The sequence below is a fragment of the Struthio camelus genome, chromosome 11, assembly GCF_040807025.1.
Source record: "Struthio camelus isolate bStrCam1 chromosome 11, bStrCam1.hap1, whole genome shotgun sequence".
Classification (NCBI taxonomy): domain Eukaryota; kingdom Metazoa; phylum Chordata; class Aves; order Struthioniformes; family Struthionidae; genus Struthio; species Struthio camelus.
The window spans coordinates 29,486,284-29,503,663 of record NC_090952.1 but is presented as its reverse complement, the minus strand read 5'-3'; the positions used below and the strand labels follow the sequence as shown (position 1 = coordinate 29,503,663).

The following is a 17,380-nucleotide window of genomic DNA, read 5'->3' as shown; positions in this document are numbered from 1 at the left end:
AGCTTTACACAGAATTACACGGGGATTCTAAATTAGAAAAGTATTTTCACAGATCATTTGACATATTCAAGAGATCTCATAAGCCCTGTTATCCCTGAATTCAAAATCCAAACCTAAACTTGTCAATTGTATTTCCTGCCTGCCTGCCTCCCTCCCCGACCATCTTCTGTGAATGATCAAAAAATTTTCTATCTTAAATGAAAGTAAGAAGTTTCCTGCATGTCCTTAAATTAAGCATCTTCAAAAATACATCTGCAGTTAAGACTGCAGTTAACCACATCTTCAGTTGAGAAGGAAAGCACAATCAGTTAGTCCTTCAGAATACTTGGTTCACAGAGAGGCCACTAGGAAGCACAAGGCCCAGCTGCATTAGTGATACATGACAGATTCCATGGGACTGATATAGGAAGATAGCTACAGCCTTTCAGGACATACACAAAACAGAGCAGATGCAATTTGCACTACAGTATTCAAAATATTCAACTTCTAGAAACCTGTGTGTGCATAAACATATATCTGCAAACATATGATTAAAGATTGAAGGGTTTTTTTTGTTTAAGTTAAAAAAGTGACTTTCTGTTGTAAGTACTTGTGTACTCATTGCTTGTCTGGTAGCATACTATTATTTATCCTCTCTCACACAAGTGTCAGGTGGCTACAACTGCAGAATGGACTGGTAGCAAGGGCTACAGAGGATACAGCTTTCATTCAATTTCTGAAAGCTTAAGAGAACCTATGACCGTTCATGTGTAAACATTTAATGGAGAATTCCCTCTAAAAAAAAGACAAAATTTGCATTTAAGAGAAACTCCATGCTTTCTTTATGTTGCTGTATAAAGATCAGTGGAAATCAGAGGGCAATAGGGTCTGATTTTCAACACAGTAACACAGTATTACTGATAAAGAGAGGCAGAAGGCACATGCATGAATCCTTTCTGGGAGGGGCTTCTAATCACTCTTGACTCTCAAAGAAAACGTGTAGGAAGCTAAAAGAAGTCACTATTCAGAGCATCTATCCCAGAAGCTGGATATAGGCACAGCCTCCCATTAGCTATAAATATAACAGCTTGTGTTCTTTAAAAGTTGTATCTGGATGGTAGAAAAAAAAAAATAACACAAGACGAAGCCGATGCTCAGGGATGAAGTATGGGAATGACTGCCAAATTCTAGAGGTGACTCTGCCATTCTGAGGCCTCTAACCAGCAATGTAAACAATCAGAACCTCTGTCTCCCCCTTCGTAAGTGGGAATGCAGTGCCTGACCATTTGCCACACTCAAACACTTTGGCTTGTTCTTGCAGAGATTTAGCATTTGTCAATAAGGATGCTTATTTTGTGTAAGCCAGTGCAGCATATAAATGCTTTGTTCTGATGCAAGCATGGCTTTTGTCCTGTTATTTCGCTGAAATGAGCAACAGCATGGAAAGCTTCCGTCAGAAGAGGGCTTCATTAGAAAAAACAGATTGATTATAAGCAGTTGCTCTCTCAAGCAGAAATGTATAAATTCAAGCAACTTTCATTAAACCACAAACAGGTTCCCCCCTGGGGACTTTCTTGGGGAGAGGAGGAACATGGGACAGCCAGCAGTCCTGCAGGAAAACAAGTCCTAAGGTTCAGAGCTAGAAGATTGCTCGCTCTGTTCCTTCCATTTAAGTCAGACTGATCATAATTCCAGGCTTCCTGCCTTACACAGTGCTCTTCATAGCCTCACTCCTCCAGCTGTCTCCTCCTTTTATTTTACCTCAAAAACCCTATCTCAAAATATAATTTTTCCTCCAAACTAGAATATCCCTTCTGTAACTCTCCCCTTCATGAAGGGAAACATTTTCAGAATACCAGCATTTCCCCAAAGTTAAATTCTAAGTTTTGAACAACTCTAAGTAATAGTACATTTATGTATTAAATGTTGAACTCATTTAGGTAGCAGCCATTGATAAATACCTCAGTTTGCATATTTCTAATTTGAAGTACCATCAGGTGATCTACTTTAGTTGGAAGACAAACACTTGGCTGCAGTAACTGCTACACTGCTGAGCACCTACAAATTAAACACAGTATTTCTTCATCCATATAGAATATGCTTTACTTCATTTTGTCAGTGGCTTATTATTTGTATTGTTTCTGGGAATCCCGTTCTGCCACACACAGTAGTGACATATGCCCACTCAACCACCAGTACAAAGACAGAAGCCAGGAAGCAAAATCATCTCAACATTTGATGCTCGACAAACTCTAGCCCAAGGCTAAACATAAAGGGTATTAGTGATGTACCAGTGCCATGAAAGAGTCATTTAACATTGCACAAAGAAGCATTATGGTACCATTATCATGTTTGGACTTTCATCTTTCCCACTCCCCAACCCATCTGATCTGACTGAATGTCAGTCACCTTCACCTCATGACAGCGGAAGTTAAAAGCAATTTTGATATCCTTTGGTGCTGTGCACAATTAGAGCTACAACAGCTTCCATTGCAATAAAATGAGTCAGCTTGCTAATGCCAGCACTTTAGGTTGGCATAAAAGGCCTGGCATGGGGTTTTTATTAAGACACATGCATGCTGCTAAACGAGCAATTGTTTGATATCAAGCTTCTCCCTTAAGGGTCCAGGCAGCAGAAAAGGGCAGGCTGGGTTTCAGGACAAAGATATGGCTGCATGAAACAGCCTTCCAGACTTACTTAATAATTCACCATGGTTCCAACAGCAGGCTGCCAAGAAAATGGCAACACACAGATGGATGGCTAGTGGGATTTTTCTTCCTACTTTTTTTTTTTCCTCCCTACCCCCCCACTTACACAGCTCAGCTTTGACACACAGCGCATTTACAGGTGTTTTTAGAAGTGTAATAAAGGCAGCAACCTCACTGCAGTGCTAGTCCCAACCTTTGCAGTTAACAGTACATATTCTTGCTGGGGAAGGGGGAAAGGAGGGAACCAACCCCCCCCCCCCCCCCCCCCCCCCGAAAAAAGTTATATGATTGCAAGGTTTTTTTTGTTTTTCTTTTTTTTTTTTTTTAACTAATAGCTGCCCTGCAGAAAGGGAAATCCAGCAGCCATTCAAAGGTCTTTGTATTTTTAAGTCTTAAATTGATTTATTCATAAATATAATTAACTTTCAGCCTGCAAGATTCAAAGTGGGGGGAAGTAGGCATAAAGCATGGCTAAAGTCAGGGGAAACATGGTAGTATATGGCTACACTGCTTGAACAAAAAACAGAGACTGAGAACAGATAAAATAGCTCTTTAGTTTGAGAACAGGCAGTGGGGAAAAAATGGCTATGCCTCAACACTGTGCTAAAGCCTGGCTCCACTGACAGCTGCTTTGCACTGAAGTGACAACTCTGAAGCAGAGCCTGCCACCCTGGTGAAACATTCCCATTTCATTACTGTTATTTCAGGTGCATGGCAGAAAAGCAACAAAACTCGTGCAGAGCTACTCTGCGATGTATGACTGGATCCTGTTCAGGGACCTGGAAACTAACACCACCCACACTGGTACCTCAGGTTGTTTCAGCACCAGACCCATGTTCAGCACTTGGTTTCCCATTTTGCTAGCCAGAATGAAGTTGGGTTGCTTATTCTGCTTTGAAGCAAGGTGCCAATCAAGTTCCTTGGCCAATTTCTCCCTTTCTTTTATCTCCTGATATGAAGCAGAGGAATGAGAGACTCCTCAGGAAAAACAATAAGCTGAGTGACCAGGACTTCCACATTCTCCTGTATTCCATGACCCCTCCTCCTTACTTTGGCTCTGCCAGCTCCCAAGAACAAGCACATGTGTGAATAAAAAACCCTGCACAAATCAGGAAAAACGTCCCATGACTGCAGCTGGCCCTCCTGACATCTACTGTCAACGCCTGCAGAAACACATAGGGAAGCACCAAACCTACCTGCATGAAACCTGACACGCAAATCCCAGCGCTTACCGGAGTTAACACTGCTTAAAGAACGAGACAAAAGGAGTAGAGGAAGAATCTGTAAAGTAACAGGAATAAGTGTTGGTCACTCACTGCCAGAGCTGTTCTGATCCAGAAACACGTGTGCTTCCTTTATACAAGCTTGGCCTGAAGTCTGGAATTGTGAAACCAGCACTTACTGCCATTTTATTTTGGTGTTTTTTTTTTTTTATTTTAAGATTCTTGAAAAAAAACTCTCTTCAAAGAGCAACTAGATGAGGCAGCTAACTGCAATCATGGAATCTCTGCTGCAGGGTCTGTCTCTTTGGTAGTTTTGCAAGCTGTGGGTTGTGAAACAGCTCTCCATTCATGGCTGCCATAGCTGGAGGATTTCCCTGCATACCAGAGCAGCCAGTTTCATGAGGTTACCTGATCACTGAGGGTCACACAGGAAACCATGAAACGATGAACAGAAGCAAGAACCACAAAAACAAGGGAGAGAAACAATAGATTTATAACAGTCATAGAAACCAGCTCCCTCCTCCTAGTCTCATTTAAAGCCTGGTTTAGGGGAATTATCAAAAAAGCCCTAATTGATATAACATAATGCAGTGAAGACAATCAAGTATTGAATCCAGCAATAATATTTTGTTAATAAGAGCTTAAGAACTGCAAAATAACTCAAGAAATATGATACCCTGGACATACTAAACTATCAGACTTTTTCGTTGGAACACAAGAACAGATGATGCAATTTAAAATGAAACATTCCTGCCCCACCTTTGAAACTTCTTTAGGCCATAGGTAACATTTTACCTTATCAAAGTTGCTGCACTGGAATTCCAAATGAAAATTGACAGTGAAAGTTGGAAATGAAGTCAGGCTCCTGAAACATGCCACCTGGTTATACGGCTTTCCCAGAGAGATAACAAATGACTTCAAATTTGTAGAAAGCATCTCTTCTATGCACACCAATTCATTGCTGCACCATAATCCATGCTATTATGTACACCTGAAAAAGGACGCAAAAGCAACTCTATCCTATTGTCACTTTACTTTCCAAAGAAAGCAGTGAAATTCCCAACACCTGGTTGAGAATTGTTTCATTTATTAATCTACAGCTATTCCAAAATGTTTCTCACAAATAGGTCTTTTTGAAGGACAAGAAGCTAACCCTTTTATCTGATCAGCATCTAAGCACACATTTTGGGTGAAGGCCCATGTATTGCAACAGCAACACTGCCGCATCTTAGTTATTTATCCTGTTGATCTAATGCCTTTTCAGAAGAGATTTACACACAGGCACTTATAGTCTGTTTAACAGGAGCTGTTCATCAACACATAGCAAATGTGCACAAATTCCTTTCAAGCTAGGGATGGAGCTGAGGGGATGGGATGGTTACTGTACAAGCCTTCTCTACACCTGCTACATAAGAGTTTCTTACAGAAAGTCACACAGAAAAAAGGCTGCCACACATTCTGGTGACAGCACCCCACGCAGAACAGTATTTCACTGAACCAGATTTAAGCAGCTTAAAGTTATACTTGAATTCAAACCTGCTAAGTTGTTTCAGAGGTGTCAGGCTAACCATAGGAAAGCAAACTCTTGCTTGCCTGCCAGCTGGATACAGCACAAACAGGCCTACAGCCTCTTCCTACCATGCTGCTCTCAGTATTTGTTATTTGCTGAGGAACATCCTTGAGAAGTGAGGGGAATACTCAATCAATCTTACCAGCAGAGAAGCTAGTTATCACTGCCTGATGTTGGTGCTATACACAAGCAGCACTTCCAGGCAGACCAGTAAGCTGGAGTTAGAGCGCGCTCTGGAGACACTCAGTCCTCTCCAAAGCAAGAAACTCGCTACTGATGTTAGGGTTTTGTTTTGTTTTAAGTTACTACTTCCAAATAGAAAGACTGGAGATTCCCCTTTTTACCGCACACTCCTGCACATTAGGATATGTCACGACATCCATCATATGCCATGATCCTTTGAAAAAAAACATCGAGAGGCTTCGCTTCCCTGCATCCTTGCCTCTAGACTGTGCCCACACAGGGACTCTAGTGAAGTTTTAATCGTTAGCCCTGCCTCAGAATCCCATCCCACTCACTAGCTGTCTATTCTAACAGAGTAGGCACTGCCGAGATAGCGAATTTAGCTGGAAGAAAATTCTTCTGAGCATTGTCCATGAAATATTCACAGCAAGATACAGCATGAGTTCTTAAAGAAACTTTGCCACTTGAAATTACTTAAAGTGAAAAAAAAAAAACCCAACCAAAAACCGTGTACCTGGTTTGGCTGTGTTAGTAGTAGAGAACTAGCAATGTACAGTCCTAAGAAGTGACTGGATATTCTAAGTGCTGCATTCTCAAACATTGCATCAGTTCCAAGGGTTTCAAAATGAGCTGCCACAACTCCCCTCTTCATCCTCCCAGCATATAGCATTTTGCAGCTCAGTTAGGACAACAGCTTTGAAGCACTGATGCCTCAAAGATCACAAATGAAGTCGCTAGAATCTAAATTCCATGTTTAAGCATTCTGGGGGAAGATTTAATTTGACAGTTGAAGCACATGCTGGATCCCTTTGGATGTCCACACCACCAGTGCTGAATGTACCTCATGCAGCTGTGTATGACAGAACAACAGCTGACTCAACAAGTGATTCAGGCAAAGATGCTGGCGAAGAACTGCTAGAATGTTATTTACAACACTTTCATAGGATACCACAGGCAAGTTTTGCAGATCAGTGCACAGCAAGCACTGAAAGCACAGGATTTTCCAAAGTAACTACTTGTTTTGATCATGTACCGACATAACACTGCTGTTACAAAAACTAAGTCTTGCACAGATGCAAATTAAAAGGAGAGCATCTCAACAAGGCAACATTAGAAACACTCTGAATATGTGATTATCTAAAGATCTTCACTGCTTCAGTTCTCATATATGGAAAGGGCAAGGGGCACAAACTGAAACACAGGAAATTCCACTTGAATATAAGAAAACACTTTTTTTACTGAGAGGATGGTTGAACACTGGCATAGGTTTCCCAGATAGCTGTGGAGTCTCCATCCTTGGAGATATTCAAAACCTGACTGGACATGGTCCTGGGCAACCTGCTCTAGATGACTCTGCTTGAGCAGGTGGATTGGATCAGATGATGTCCAGAGTTCCCTTCCAATCCCAACTTTTCTGCAATTCTGTGACTGTACCTGTTCTCTTGCATTAGGTCTTTGATCTGAGCTAAAATCCAGTCCACCTCTGAAGAAGAATCAGACCACAGTTCTCGGGATTTTGAAATAGACTGCACCGTCTGCATAACCTGCGTGAAGGAAAAATCCAAACATTAGTAACAGATATTACACCATCTCCTGACAGCTGGAGCAAACAGAAGAGACATTGCTACTAAGAGTAGATGCACATGCCATATTTACCTCATCAATACCACTTGAAGAAAACCCTCACAAAAGCTCTCCTTCCTAGGGAAACATTAACAATTAACGTAAGTCATGTCATACTCTGAAAAGGCTTGAATTAAAAGGACAACAGAACCCTTCTGGTGTCCTCATTCTTGTTCTAATACTTGCTCTCCTTGACTTCAGTATAGACTGGGACAGACTCATTTTGAATCATTAACTCCACACGGGGGAAACGGTAGGGTAGAGGTTACCTTTTCAGAACAAGGTTTTACCAGTCATATTATGCACATAGAAGATCCAAATATCAAACCGACACAGCCATCTAGGCAACCCGTAGTCAGCTGAGAGCGTCTAATAAGCAGCAGCAATGTGGAAAACAAACTACTAGGTTGTACCAAGAACGGAAGAAACAGTATTGGAGGTTAGCTCTCAGAAAAGTCAGTGGATTTATTGGTTTGATATATACCTTTCTCAGGAACGCAAATAGCTCACTTAACCTATACGTCCAGTGCTACCACTGGACGCAAGAGACACTTTAGATGACAAATCAAGTATAGAGACATGGCCTAAACATTACAACTAACTAAAGAACCTCCAGCCTATCCATATGCACAACTGGGCACCAACGTATGCAGCCTCCATCAGAGAGCTCCCTTTTGCCCTGGTTTATACCTTAAAGACTAATTACATATTCTTTAAATATAATAATGAATTAACAAAATAGCTAGAGAAGTATCTGGATCAGAAATTGTAGAGTTACATTGTTACAAAGATGACTTCTGCTAACAATTCTTCTTCCTGTGTGGAAGAGAGTACAGACAGAATATACATTTATACAAGGAGACTTGCAACCATAGCAAGAGAGGTACAATTTCTCTGCTATGCCCATCCCTGCGAAGTGTTTAACATATATGCCTAAAAAAAGCTTCAAGTAGTATTTATCTAAAATTTGGAACACTCAATTGCTCTCATGGTTCAAGGAAATAATTATTCGCATGCATTAAACTATCTGCTGTTAAAGGATACAAGAACAAGTCTATATCATTTTTCCAATGCAGTTCTGAATTTCAGAGATGGCATATTTTTAAACTGGCTGTAGCTGGTGCAACAACAGTCTACACTTGCTATAGCATTTGAAAAGAAGTCCCACTCTGGTACAAATAGAAATAAGTTGCAACATTTTCATCACAAAGGAGACTGCAACTGACATTAATCGCACAAACCCTCCATCCCTGTGTCCCAATAATTCAGGGAGATTGGTACATCCTAGCTGTGGCTTCTGAGCCAATAATATTTTTTACCTTATCATTGCTTCCACTTTACTTCCAAGACAACCAGCAATTCTATCAATAACCTCTGCTCACTGTCCACTCCACTGACTCTTCCAGCCTGGAGCATTTACATACAAAAAACAATGGCGGAGGGAAACACATTTTACCTTAAAAGGCTGTAGAACAACACACAGCACTGTCACAAGACAGGGTCATGCCTGCTGGTATGCCACACCTACCCACCAGAAACCTTTGGGCATCGATTCACTTTGGCTTCGACCGATATTTTACTTAAATATAACAAACACACTAAAATAAGCAATGTATCACATCCCTGAACACACTGCAGTGGCAGTATAGAAGGAAGGCTTACAAAACATAAAAGCTACAGGCCCTCAGCCTTCATGAGTATTTTAAAGATCTAACATTTAACACACTGTTATACATGGGGAAACCATCCTCTTAAAATTGAGCCTATTGTCTATCGCCACAGAAATTTCAATCGTAACCCAGGAGAGAGAGACACATAAGTAAGAGTTGCTTATACAAGCTCAGACACGAGCCAGAATTTACTTCATCAGGCTTTGGTCATTAACTGCTCCTTGAATTGTCAGGGGTGAAGCAAAATAAAATGCCTCTCTAACTGCCATTTTTATTACAAATGGATTTTCCATGTAAGTGTTGCACTGTATTCAGAACTGGAGTAAGAGTAGAGGAAGAAAAGCTAATAGAGCTGGAACGTAGAGAATTTTATCCTGTGCAGTTTTAAGAATAAGGCAAACCCCACAGGTTTCCTCCTCCTATGCAAAACAATCATAACACTGTCTACTTGTTCTCCCATCTTGTATTATCCTTAAAACTAAGTAATGCTGGGAAGACGACCAGGAAAAAACAAACAAACAAAGACCTGCAGCACTCACCTCAATCAAAGCATATAATATGGAGTTCACACTTCAGCTTCTATTCGTACCATTTGGATGGGATAAAGTCAATTTCACATGAGCTTCAGAAGAAAATTTAAGAAAGCAGCAACAAAACCCTCTTCCTTAGTGTGTAAAGCAGGACTTAAGAGCAGTTTCCATTATATCTCAACTGGAACTGGATTAATCAAGAACTGTCTCTTCTTGGATTCATCAAAAGCTCCATATCAAAGTCAGACCATTCTCCTGTGAGGTTTCCTAGCGATATTCTAAACATCCAGTCATCAACTTGAAACCTATTGACTGAACTTGAAATTACACTTTAGCAATTGACTACAACTCCTGTAGCAACGCCTTTCTGCCTTTCAACCCTGGCCAGTTTCAGTTTTGAAGTCCCATTTTCCAATTCAGTTTGAAATAGTTCCTTCTGCTCTGTTAATACGTTAACAGGTCACTCACCACATATCAATCTGTTTCCTCTGAGACGCAATGGAAAAAAAACGTACAAAGTAAACCAGCTCCAACTACAGAAAAGGAAGTTGGAACAAAGGGAAATCACACTACAAACTCCTAAAACAAGACAATGAGGGAAACTGTATGTTCATTTTCAATGAAATTGCTGAATGCAGTTCTCATTCATGACTAATTCTGTGCTTTGCTGGAGTGTTAGCACACTTTCTCCTTTAGCCCTAACGATATTAATCAAAATGAAAGTGAGAATAGCTCCCCATTAATGACAAGATGTTGGCCATGCCATAGCCAAAAAAAATTTTACAGGCCCTAAAAGCCAGCTGTCCACACATTTGAAAAACTACTATCTCATTATTAAGAAGGGGAAGCTAAGCAGAGAGCAACTTCTACCGCAAAGTATTCAGGAGTTCAATCCACAGCAGTAAGAAGGTAAGACTCCAGACCTGCAATTGCAGCATCTCAGTCACTGTCTCACTGCGAAAATGTAGGATAGATGATAGAAAGTCTGGGCTAATGACATCTGAATGACAAGCCTCAATTTTCAGACACCAGAATTAAAGAAAACACACTGACCACTACCCACCTGGGCAAGGCAAGCTTGGGATCTGCAATAAGTACAGATTCCATTTACAAAGTGTGTGCATCAGAAACCGTTACAGCTCAAATTGTTTGTTCTCTACAGTGAGGCTTTGCTTTGAAAAGGCATGTATGACAGCATGAGAGGAGATAACTAAATAAGTAACTAATCAAGCCTCTTCCCTCACCCACAACAGTTGTAGCCCCCCTATCAGCTATATGCTATATAGCAGAACTACTTTAGGTAAGAGTGCACAACCTGACAAGTATCAGTAGCAATGCGGGCACTGGCTTACTGAAGACTGGCACGTCTTCAGTACCGATAGGAGTATCAGGCGTTTCTGGATAGATTCTAACTGTGGGAGGATGCTACTACAGAGCACTGAGAAAGAAAAATTATGACTCCCTAGAGTTATATTAAAGTCCTAGTACAGCAATTCAGTTCTGCTAGCTCTCAGGTATTTCAGATGAGGCCTGCCCAAGAGCCCCACCTCTTCAATTTGTGCAGGAATGAAGGGAAGACTTATTGCCTGAAGCAGGAAAGGAGAAGAAATGAAAGCGCTGATGGTCAGACTGCACTTACCCGGAACTGCTCGTTCTTGTAGGATACCAGCACATCTCTGACTTTTTCTAGAAATAAACATAAATATATGGCTTAAACAGGGAATGGATCAACTTGCCTCACTGTACAAGGGATTTTTGGAACCCCTGTAAATTTGTCACCTATCTCCAAATGTATCTTGGCCAGCTGTTTAGTTCTGCTGAATATGTGCTCAAGGAAGACATTAACGAAATTAAGTTATAAATCTGAAGTCAGACAACCCTCTGAAGGCTCCTGCGTCTCCCAGACTCTTGTGGTAATATATTTTTTATCATGTGGGGTCAAAATCAGGAGTTCAGCATTTTACTACTAGCAGTGGCGAAAGACAGGGAAGCTGGATATAAAGGCAGACAGCTCAAAAAAAAAAAAAAAAAAAAAAACCTCAAAAAACCCCCCAAAAATCCCCCAAAAATCCCTAAATAGATCAGCTTAGGAAGAAATTCTTTCCATGGGCAGTTCATGTTCTGATGCATGTTTATATTCTTTGCGCTTGAGTTTTAAATCCATTGCAACATCAGTGTAGCTCTTCACTAACCAACCATATCGTTACTGGACTCTTCACCCTCTTTCAAAACACTTCACTACGCAGGTGCCGTCATCATATGCTACCATGATGCCATCACCCAGTATTAGCTAAATACACGTCAGATCACCTTAACAGTAGGACAAAAACACTCTGCAATTCCATTACTCTGGACATGTAACCCAAGGAACTATTGTAACAGTCTGTACTGCTCTCTCAGTGATTTTTTTTTTTTTGAGGGTAGTCATGGAGAGGGAGGAATAGCACAAGTTTGAGCCTCACCCAGTACGCAGTCAGGTAGAAGCCAATATATATACTCTCACAAGAGAGCTGGTGATGCTTTTGGGTTCCAAAATTTAGATACAGCCTCTCGTTTTCAATTGCTCTAATTAATTCTGTATTAGTCTCAAAGCACAAGAATAATGTAGCTAATGGAGGGCTACAAAGATGATTAGAGGAATGGAGCACCTCTCCTATGAGGAAAGACTGCAAGAGCTGGGCCTGTTCAGCCTGGAGAAGAGAAGACTGAGAGGTGATCTGATCAACGTGTACAAGTATCTGAAGGGGGAGTGTCAAGAGGATGAGGCCAGCCTCTTCTCCGTGGTGCCCAGCGACAGGACAAGAGGCAACGGGCACAAACTGAACCACAGGAAGTTCCACCTAAACCTGAGAAAAAACTTCTTGACTGTGAGGGTGACAGAGCACTGGAACAGGTTGCCCAGAGAGGTAGTGGAGTCTCCTTCGCTGGAGATATTCAAAACCCGTCTGGATGTGACCCTGGGCAATATGCTCTAGAGGTCCCTGCTTGAGCAGGGAGGTTGGACTAGACGATCTCCAGAGGTCCCTTCCAACCTCAACCATTCTGTGATTCTCTAATGTATCTGGATCGCAGGTACCTATCAAGGAGCCTACTATGAAGGAACCTAGAAAGGACTTTCAACAAATCCACAGATCTTAATACCAGAAAGTCATTATAGTCACCTAGTGTGACCTTCTAGGAAGCAGTGAGGGTCATTTTAGAACTTGTGTAAACCTCTAGACCTTTGATAGTGCTGCTGTAACCTGTTGGGCTGAGCTACTCCCCACAAACAGACCAAGTTTTGTCAGAAAAGTTATGACTAGCTGGTTTTGTTGTTTGAGGTAGTTTGTTACCTCACAGCTACCAAACTCACAGACTAATCATCTAGCCTGAGGTCCTGCTTGAGACAGACCAAAAGGCTTCCTCCAGTAAGTCATCCAAAGTAGAAAACCACTTTCAGAAAGGCACCGGATCTTGGATTCAGAGACTCTGGTGATGGAAAGTCAACCACTGGAAGAGTTTGCCCAAGTTCTCTCAGTGTTTTGTACTTGGTATCTCAAATTATGTCCAGGCTGAGCTACCAGTGATTTTCTTTTTTCTTTAAATACTGTTAATAACTAGAGCAATTTCCTTTCCACATGCTAAATATTTAGAACAGACTGAACTGCCTTCATCCCGCTCTTGCTTAAGTTATGAATCTGCAGAGTTTTGATGGCTATAAAAGGAACATGGCTTTCTTTGTCATTAGTGGCCTCAGTGTCAGAACCGTGAACTACAACCAGTTTTTACAATGCTTTGCCCTAGAACACGTCAATATAACTGCTGCTACTGATCAGGGTACTGGACATCCAATACAAGTAAGAGATTTTGTGCTACAAATTCAGTGAGCTAATATGCCAGAAAAATTCAGGCACCCCAAGAATCTCCCAAAGCCCAAAGAGTAATCTCACAAATGTGAGCAGAAGAACATCTCTACCCTTTGGCAGTACAGAAGATGACACTCTAAACTGTTTTGTCTAGCATGGGAAAGATATAATTCTTATATCTACCACTGTTCCAGGAACGCCTACCATGGAATTCCTTGTGTTTCTGACAGGCCTCATGCTGTGGGGTTTGAATCTCCCATGTGTCACTGTCCATCTCTGTATTTGCTTCAGCCTCTTCCTGCTCATCCTCCTCTTCGCTTTCTTCACACAAATTATTGCCCAGCTGACGGCTCCAGTACGTCTTTCGTAGCCAGTCCAGCACAACATCGCATCCTAAAGGAGAACAGGACACACATTCTCTTCTCAGTGAGATTTTCTTCATTATTTAATGTACTTATGTGATATGCTGCTAACTTGCATTGTGAAAAGAAACATGGTATGCAAGCTAAACTCTGAAATCACATACAACTCTGTGAATAAAAAGGTGAACGACAGCAAAGAAAAATAACATTACAGACCTAGTGACACCCACCCACTCCCTTCTCGGCAACAAGAGAGTTTACGTGCTTCTATAGTACTGCACCTCGCTCAAGCTAGGCCAAATACAAGCAGAAAGCAAGTCCCAGCAGTAGAGGTCTGACTGGAAAATGAGTCACTTTTTTTTTTTTTAAATCACTATGATCAACACAGTGTCTATAACAACATTCAAGTTTTGTGCAGAGAATACAGTAATCATACATTAGGTAGACGGGGAGGGGGAAAACCCTTTTTTCCCCATCACTATTTCAGCACCCAACTCAACCAAGGGAACTTGCTGAAGGTTGTTTATCTGGCTTCTCAGTGCTTAACTCAAAATTCCCAGGAACGGGGAAATCCCTTTAAATGCCGTGAGCTGGTCATTTAGTCAAAACTGCAGTACCTACTGCACCTCTCTTGGAACTGGATGTTTTGTGCGTCCCTGGTACCACTACAGCATCAGAAAAAGTATTTATTATTTATCTTCCACTGACACGAACTTCGCATGCCACAAAGAAGCAACACGGCTGAGCTGTTGTTTCCAGTATTTTTTTTTCAGGGGAGGGAGAAAGTCTCTGAACAGCTTCCCTACAACAAGCCACAGCCTGGAGCCAGGAGGGCAGAGGAGCATCTCCAGTAGGACAGCTGGCTGCTCGTTTCCATCAAATGGCAAGTCATTCCTTCCCAGAAAGTGAGAAAACTTCCAACCCTTTTTGAGAGTCCAATTTTGACTATTTCCAGGTGTGTTTTCCACTATCCAAAATGAGGATTTTGCCCCAGGTCTTCCAATGGCAGAAGACAATGTAGAGGGAATGGTAATATCCACTTCTTCTATGGGTTCCCCCCTGTTCTGCATGATCTCTACCAAGCACCATTCAGCCAACAGACAGAGGCAACCTCCTCCCAGGCATTTCACACCACAGCTCTCCCCCTCACGCTGAGCCTGCTGGTGCCCTGTGGGGCCCCCAAAATGGAGAGCACCAAAACAGAGGGCACCACAGTGGGGGAGCAGCTGTTCCCCTTGAGGCACCACAGCTGGCCCTGGTCCCCCAGCAGCAGCAGTCCTAGCTGCTGGAGGGACACAGAAGCATGGTGTTCTGGTCACTGCCCTGAGCTGAGGGGAACACTCACCCAGCATGCCCCCTAGGATGGTACTCACCCTTGCGGCAGAGTGCTAGTTGGGGTAACTTTCCATGGGTCAGCTCATGACGGAGATCCACAACCCAGATGGGGATATCCACCTGGAGGAACAGCCGCAGATATTACCATACAATTCCCACTGTGTCACGCCATAACCATAGGCACACACCGGAAAGCTCTAGGCAACATCTACCCAAGTATGAACAACAGCATCTTCTGGGCTGCTCCTGCACTGCTGTTCCACCAGCTTCCCTCTTCAGAGGGAGATTGAGGTCACCTCCTCTGACCCCGCAGTAATCCAGACAGCTACTCTTCCATACAAACTCAGGATTTTATAGTTTAAGTTCTCCAATGCTGCTTACAACAAATGGATGCCTTTTTAGACAGAGGCATTATGTATAATTTAATGAGATACTAAGGTGTGGTTAAATTGTATTTAAACTGATGAAACATTCTGGATGACAGATTGATACTTGAATTATACATACTGCAAGTTGCACTCATTTTTGCATTTTCTTAAGGATAACTGACCTTACCTAGGCAAGATCACAATTTTGAAGCTTGACAAGGTATTAGCAATAATTTATTTCAGCATCTAAGAGGTGAGAAGCAGCATCTTGCTTAAAAACCAAGCAAGAAAGATCAGTTTACCATTCTCACCCACTGACCCGACAATGCTGCATGTATAGTAGAGTCTCAAATACTGTCTGCTATTCACTTTCAAAACTTGCTGTTCAGATCCTGGTATGATGCTTGGCCCAACTGGCAATAAAAGAACTCAAGTTGGTTCTGCTACTACAATTACATCCTCTGCTTTTCCTCCTGCACACAGAAATGGACAAGCTTACCTCAAACAAGAGAGGATGACAAGATGAAAACATCAACTCCCATAAGCGTGATATGATTAAGTGTTTTTTTTGTGTATTAAGTTTGGTTCTCAAGTCACTAGACTTAGCTCTTTTTTCCATAACTCAAGAGCTAAGAAACAGAAATGGGTGGTGGATCTGTCAGCAGAACTGTTTAGTGCTAAATCAAGACTTTTAATCACACAGGCTTCAAAACACTTTCATGAACATCACCCTTTGTTAATTCAAACGTGATTTTAAAGAATAAAGCTTTAGCTGTAGTTACATCAAGCCTCTCTAATGCTTTGCAGTTGAGTAATACAACCCAAATCAACTCTATGAAAAGAAATGGCACCTACAGCCATTATTTCAGTAACAAAAAGTGACCTCCACAGCTCCCTCCCTCCAATGTTATTAATAGCCACTTATGCTCGCTGTATGTACATAAATTATCAGGTAACTCTTATTAAATAATTACCTCTCTGGCTAATTGTCTCAGAGGAATGCTGACCATTTTCTGTTTCCTTTCTGTGATCAAGTTGACAAATCTGCATGTGGGTTACAGAAGAGATAAATAATTATCAGCAGCTGCAGAGAAACCTGGAACCCCAGAGATAAATACCCCACAGGCTGTGCAACAGTGCTGCAGTCACAGAGACAAAGAATTAAATTAGACAGCTAAATAACACTATTCTGTCCATATCTCCTTCTTTTTCCTCACACCACAAAGGCCTTCAGCGCCCTACCTTACAAGGGCCAGCCCGTACGATAGGATGAGTTCGTGTGACCTCAGTTTGCCAGATGAATCCAGGACCTTGCAACGAATCAGTTCAGCAGTACAATCTACTGCAAGAGGCATTTTGGGGCCGTACCTAGAGATAAAGGAAAAAGATGTGAACGGTCCTGCAAGAATATACTCTCCCTAAAAAAAGGGGGTGCCTTTCAGGCTGCTTTTTATACTTTGTGGTACAGCAGAGCCTGAGAAAAGGAATGCAGAAAGACAGCATCAAAGGTTCCCTCCTGAAGGTTTTATTTGGAGCAGAGCAACTATATAGCAATTCCTCTGCATATGTTAAATAAGCACATACTGACATACAGAGCACACACACAATACAAGACACTACACCTGGACTTGACTAGACTCGGATGCAGCAGGAGCAACAAGGACAGAATAAGGCCGTTTGGGAGCCGTGGATACACGCGCAGCGGCACACTGCCTCGAGAAAAACCAGCCTGTGAACCTGGGAGCGTGCAGGGCTCCTGCCTCCAGGGTGCCCGCGGGCCCACCTTACTTCTGGATCACGGAGAGCCGGAGCCGCTCCGGACCACCACCGACAGGACCTGCGGGGGCTGCGTGCCTGAAGGCCGCTGGTGGGCGCGACGGCCGGGGGGCGGTAACGGCGATTTGCACGCACCGCCCCCGCCGCAGAGCAGCGCCAGGGAGGCGCGGCCGCGCCCCGCGGCGCCCGGGGGCCCCACGCACACAA

The 17,380-nt window shown here is 42.4% G+C and overlaps 1 protein-coding gene across 3 annotated transcripts in view; it reads right to left on the bottom strand.

The window, feature by feature from the left end:
* Positions 1 to 17,380, bottom strand: part of LAS1L (LAS1 like ribosome biogenesis factor) — a 33,662-nt gene that overhangs the window by 15,893 nt on the left and 389 nt on the right. For all 3 annotated transcript variants that reach the window (XM_068957246.1, XM_068957248.1, XM_068957247.1), the window contains exons 2-7: positions 16,640 to 16,765; positions 16,372 to 16,441; positions 15,068 to 15,149; positions 13,537 to 13,725; positions 11,127 to 11,173; positions 7,099 to 7,208 (exon numbers count right to left, since the gene is read on the bottom strand). In XM_068957246.1, coding sequence (XP_068813347.1) covers positions 7,099 to 7,208; positions 11,127 to 11,173; positions 13,537 to 13,725; positions 15,068 to 15,149; positions 16,372 to 16,441; positions 16,640 to 16,765 — 624 coding nt within the window. The remainder of the gene's footprint in view (positions 1 to 7,098; positions 7,209 to 11,126; positions 11,174 to 13,536; positions 13,726 to 15,067; positions 15,150 to 16,371; positions 16,442 to 16,639; positions 16,766 to 17,380) is intronic.